This window comes from Nestor notabilis, unplaced genomic scaffold (assembly GCF_000696875.1).
Source record: "Nestor notabilis isolate BGI_N333 unplaced genomic scaffold, ASM69687v1 scaffold16324, whole genome shotgun sequence".
NCBI lineage: Eukaryota > Metazoa > Chordata > Aves > Psittaciformes > Psittacidae > Nestor > Nestor notabilis.
In genome coordinates, this window is record NW_009925293.1 from 1 (window position 1) to 5,740 (window position 5,740).

A 5,740-nucleotide genomic window follows, 5' to 3' on the forward strand; every position below is an offset into this window, starting at 1 on the left:
CCCCCTTTCTGCGGTGGCTCTTCCGCCCGGATCTGCCCCGTGCCCCCTTCTGCAGCCGGCTTTTGTCCGCGGGTCCGAGTGCGGGTGCCCTGAGCATCACTAGGGTGTTGCCCTGTTGCATCTACGAGGCTCGGGACCGCTCTACCTCCTCGGCGGTGCGGAGCGGACACTGCGGCAGGCGGGATGCCCGGGTTGTGATCTGGAGATGGGGAAAGCAGAGAGAGGAAAGGAGCTTGTTGAAATCAGCCGCTTAAACACCGTTAGTCTCCCTTTCAGTTTAACCTGGTTTTGAGTTCGCATCTTGGTGAGGGAATGTGCATATGTATGTATGTGTGTGTGTATATATACACACCTATAACATTTATGCTATGGAACATATTTTCGCAGGACTTTAATGAAAACTGTGTTTTGCCTTTTTAAAAGTAGCAAATCTTTAATTGCTGGTTTGTCTTTTTTCTTGTACTGGGTATGTATTGCTTATTACATCAAAGAGTGTGACCTTAATGTGCACAGGCAGTATTTTAGTGCCAGATTAAGAAACTCCATTAACTTTAGCAAATTGTTTAATTCCTGACATAATTCAGCAGGTCCAACTCGTTTATTTCATATGTTTTTCATATGTTTATTTCATATGACTCTTTTACAGTCAGTGTCCATAAACATAAATATGTGACAAACCACTCAGTATCTGTGTGCTGTGTTTTATCAGCCTGTCATGTAAATTCTCGTTTCATCTTGGTCCTTCTAGATGATATTTATATACTGAATTCTCTAACAGTATGTATGTTTAGGATGGTAATAAATAACAAGGCAGGGTAACCAGAACAGATGAGAGAGCAAAATCAGGCAAACCCACCACTTCTGATGCTGTCATCCTTATGTGCTTTGTTAGGGTATTACCATGAAGAGGTTCTCCTTTTGGTTACAGCTAGAAGAAAATAATCTCTACGTAGTAGGAAAGTATGGTAGGAAAGCTTGTTGGGAATTTTGTTAGTAGAAGTGTTGAGCTGATGTTACATGCTACATGTCTGTAAAGTTTCCCTAATGTTACTCTTGTTTTCCTTCTGTGACTTTCAGATTCAGGAAGAGACAGAAATGTGGAAAATCAGGGAGTGGGAGAAGCAGACAGAAGAGACTTACTGGAAAAGGCAGAGCAGAATGCTGTCAGACACCTCCAGGTGCGTTTTAGTTATTTAGAGGAGTTAGTTGTCTTGACTTAATTGCTAAGCTGCTGAACTCTTTTTTGTTACAACACTTTAGGAGCATTCTATGATGAACGTGTGTTTACATGAAGTCAGACTACAGATATATTTGTTTTCTCCTTAATGAGTAAGTGTCCTGGATTCAGCTGTAACAGTTACTTTTCTCCTTCTTTGTAGCTGGTGCAGTGCTGTGTTTTCAGCTTCAGTCTAAGAACAGTGTTGATAACACACCGATGTTTTTAGTTGTTGCTAAGTAATGCTTAATCCAATCAAGGACTTTCTCAGTCTCATGCTCCGCCAGTGAGGAGGGGCACAAGAAGCCGGGAGGAAGCAGAGCCAGGACGCCTGACCCAAACTGGCCAAAGGGCTATTCCATCCCACAGCACGTCATGCCCAGTACAGAAACTGGGGGGAGTTACCAGAAGGCCCAGATCGCTGCTCGGGTCGGGCTGGGTATCGGTCAGCGGGTGCCGAGCAATTGCATTGTGCATCACTTGGATTTATTGTTTTCTTTTCCTTTCCCCTTTTAGTTTTTTATTCTCTTCCCTTGTTATTTCCCTTATCATCATGATTATTGGTAGTAGTAGCAGTGGTTTTGTATTATGCCTTAGTTACTGGACTGTTCTTATCTCAACCCCTGGGACTTACATTCTTTCAATTCTCTTCTGGGAGCAGGGTGGGGGGAAGAAGATGGGAAGTGAGTGAGCAGCTTCCTGGTTCTGAGTTACCAGCTGGGCTTAAACCACGACAGTAAGGTTTTGTGAGAGCTGTTGGTGGTGGCTCTATTAAAATGATAGCTGGTCTTCTCACATAGATGGCCATTTAAGGCTTGCTGGATTTTTGTTCCTCTCACTGGTCTAACCTGTTGTTCAGAAAGTTTCTGCATCAGAGCTGACAGCTGAAGAACAACTGTTCTCTTTCCATAGCAGCCGGATGCGCAGTGATGGCTTTGATGAGGAGGGCCACAGGGCTGACTGGAAAACAAAGAACTCACAATTTCTTGACCTAGTTGAAGATGATCTCCTCAGGGCCCGATCCTGGAATAAAAAGCTGTATGAATGTGAAGCCAACATGCCAGACAGGTCTGTGGGGGAATTAACGTTCTGTGATTATAACTAATTAAAACACCTATTGGGAGTCATGTACCGATAAGTTAGTACATTTGTCTTTCCAGTACGTATTCCTATAATATAATGCTTGATTTCATTTTAAGAGTAAGTAACGTGCACAAGCTTACGCAGTGTCACAGAATACCTAATTCAATTTCAGCTATAGAGTTCTTAAGTCACAGTTAGCAGCAAAAGCTCAGCCCTAAGCTTAGCAGCTAAGCCCAAAGAACTTTGCCCAAGGAACTTAAAAAAATTTGAGAAATGCAAGTTAGTACTCTCCAGGGTTATTAAAGAAATTTGAGTTCAAGTTACCCCTGATTAGAAATGGAAAAGAGGATAGAACATAGAAATGGAAAAGAGGTAGAACATAGGGTATATTTAAATAGTATAAAACAAATCAGTCATATTTCCTTCCTTTTTTTTTTTTTTTTTGTTGGAAAGGTTCTGATAGCCCTTGTTTGCTATTTAAACTCATGTTCATTCTCTGGCTCTGTCTTTTCAGAGTTACATTTTTTCCTTAAACACCTTGTCAGTTTCTAATAGCTGGTTCTGCTTTCTTACAGATGGGGTCACAGTGGCTATAAAGAGTTGTATCCTGAAGAATTCGATACGGATAGGTAAGGCAACTAGGCATGCTAACATGTCTGAAATCTTACTCTGTCAGGTTATGCAGGGAGTTTGTCAAACTGATTTTTAAGTTCTGAATATAGATCAGCCTTGATTGTAAAGCAGCATTGTTTAGTTACAGATACCCACTGAAGAAAATCTAGTCCATTAATCTGGTTCCCCCTTGTCTGAGTCTTAGGAGGGGATTGCATCTTTTATAGTAATTAGCCATTTAGCTTTAGCTCGAGTTACTAAAATGCTATGAACCTGGAAGGTCTGTCTGGGCCAACAGGGAGCCAGAGTAGTAGGCCGAATCCAAATCAGCTCAGTATATGCCCTCTCAAAATGCTCCAGGTTCCTTTTCCATTGTAATATACCTTTATTTTCTGTGTTTCTCCTTACTTGAAAAATATAAAATTTAGCAGTACCCTGAGGAGTGGAGACTTAACTATAAAATAAGATCTTAGAGAGAATTAATTATTTTTAAACTATACCTAAAAGAATCATCACATACAATATTTGTCAGGCTTACAGATTTGAAGTAACCTGCTATAAACAAGCTTTCATCACTCAGTGGCTTTCACTACATATTCTCCTTGGTTCTGGCTCAAATACCTTAAACAGAGGTATGAATAAGGTGTGAACCCAAGCTGTTAATATGTATTCGAAACAAAAATGCAGCTACCACGTCTGTCAAAGCATCTGCTTCCCTGCTCTAGCCAAATGGTGGGCTTGTTTAAAGCTTTGAGACAGAAGAGGCTCCACTGCTATGTGGCTGCCTGTCTGCTTCCTTTTAGTCATCCTTTGGTCTTTCTACAGTGACCAGCAAGAAGGAGATGAACAAAGTGCTATCAATGGGAAGAAAAAATCTCATCTAGGAAAGCAAAGTGCCCGTGAATCGCACAAACGGAAAAAAACAAAGAAATCGCACAAGAAGAAGCAAAAAAAGCGCTCACACAAAAAGCGAAAGAAAAAGAAAAAGGAGCAGGGGAGAACATCATCTGATTCTTCCCAGGAGAGTGAGTGCTCAGAAGAGGAGACTTCAAGCACCCGAAAAGGGAAACACAAGCGCAAGAAAAAGACCAGGAAAGTGCCTGCCAGGGAACCTACCTCCTCGTCTGGGCAGGAAAGTGACTTTTCTCATGCAAGCAGCTCAACCACCAGCAGCTCTGAGGACAGTGAATCTGAGGAGAAAAAAGAGAAACGGCCCCAGAAAAAGAGAAAGAAACGTCACAATTCTGTGTCAGAGAGGCACAGTGAAGTACCAGAGAAGAGGAGCAAGAGGAAGAACTGGAAAGTGGCTGCTGATGAGAAATCGGAGGATAGCTCGGATGAGGACTGATGAGTCTAGGCTGCGGATCAAACAATAAGGTAGAGGACAGAGGCAGGTATTTATCTTTCAGCACTGCCCCATGGTACAATTTGTTTCAACACTGTGGTTTATATACATCCTGCCAGCCCACAGAGGAGAAATTGAGCCTTGGCAGCCTGCAGTTGGTGCCCCCTGCTTTCCATTGACTTGACATTCAGAAAACCAGGGGAGCAGTTGCATGCCTCACAGGCTGGCTAGTCCTGACAACTTTGGATTCTTTTTCTGTGACCTCTGATGCAAGAAAATGTTATGGGCTATCTGCAGGGGGAAAACAGACATGTTTGCACCGGGGTTTTTTGGTTTTGTTTTGGGTTTTTTTTGTTTTGCTTTGGTTTTTTTTATTAACAGATTGCTTTTTTGGGTCACCAAATCTATGACCAAGACTTGCGGTAAGAGAAGGGGAGAGACAAAAGGTCTGATAACAGAGGAAATGTCACTGGATTTAACCCTACAGTAGCTTTGCCTTCCCATCTTCCAGCAAAAGCAGACCTGTGTGGTGGCATGCACACGGTCAGCTGGACACAGAAGGGAGCATGAGGGAATACTCTTACTCCAGCTGAAGGCGCAGTGACTCTTTCCATAATGGTGAAGAACAGATACCAGTGCATTTACGTGTTTTAGACTACTCTCCAAATCCTGGCATGGGCTGGCCGTTGTGTCTACTCTCCCTTCATTCTCTCTGCAGGGGGGGGGGATGCTGAAACCATTTGTGCTGACAGAGGAGCCTTGGTGGGTGTTGTGTTCTGTCTCTGGTCTGGTCTGCCCAGTGTATTACTGGAGAAATTGGTACTGGGCCGTTGTCCCTGCAGTTGAACAGCCAAGCCTTTTAACAAAATAAATAAATGCAGACACATTTGATGCTTTTGTCATTGTTATGGAGTAAAGCCTGGGGAGAGAGCCCAGGCCTGAGAAGTGTGTGCGATGTGTTTCTGCCTCATCAGATCAGGTGGCTGTGGAGGACTTAGAGGAGGTGAAGTAAGGGAGGCTGGAATGGGAAATTTACCGTGCTGATGTGATTGTCCTGTGTCAGTGACCAAGCACAGCTCCAGCTTTAGTCTACACCTAAACAAGTACAAAACAGCATCAGTGCCCCTAGGTCTTTATTCCAAGCCCTGCTTGCTGTCCGCCCTTTCACCTCAAGTGATCAAGTATTCTCTGCTTGCTCTTGTCCACTAGCTACTGCCGAGGATTTGGAAAAAGCAGCACTGCACACTCAGTTTGCTTTCAGCTGTTCACTCTTTTATCCCAGCCAACTTCTCTTTTGGTCAGTCACGCAATAACAACGCAGAAGCTTTCTGTACATCACGGGCGATGTTCAAGAAGGTGTTTATTTTCCATTAGCCAGCGCGCAGGTGAGGAGCCCCTCGATTCGCTGTGGACGTTGTTGTGGATGTGAACGTACAACCAAGCGCCTCCGCCGCAGCGCTCCCCGTCTCCCACCTGCGGGAAGG

At 43.6% G+C, this 5,740-nt stretch overlaps 1 protein-coding gene across 1 annotated transcript; it reads left to right on the top strand.

Moving 5' to 3' along the window:
* Window positions 1–1,080: 1,080 nt before the first annotated feature.
* Window positions 1,081–4,319, top strand: LOC104399662 (chromosome unknown open reading frame, human C11orf57). Its single transcript, XM_010013001.1, has 4 exons — window positions 1,081–1,178; window positions 2,132–2,284; window positions 2,875–2,928; window positions 3,737–4,319. Exons 1-4 carry the CDS (start codon window positions 1,096–1,098, stop codon window positions 4,257–4,259), a joined length of 813 nt encoding a protein of 270 aa, XP_010011303.1. The 5' UTR covers window positions 1,081–1,095; the 3' UTR covers window positions 4,260–4,319.
* The last annotated feature ends 1,421 nt before the right edge of the window (window positions 4,320–5,740 follow it).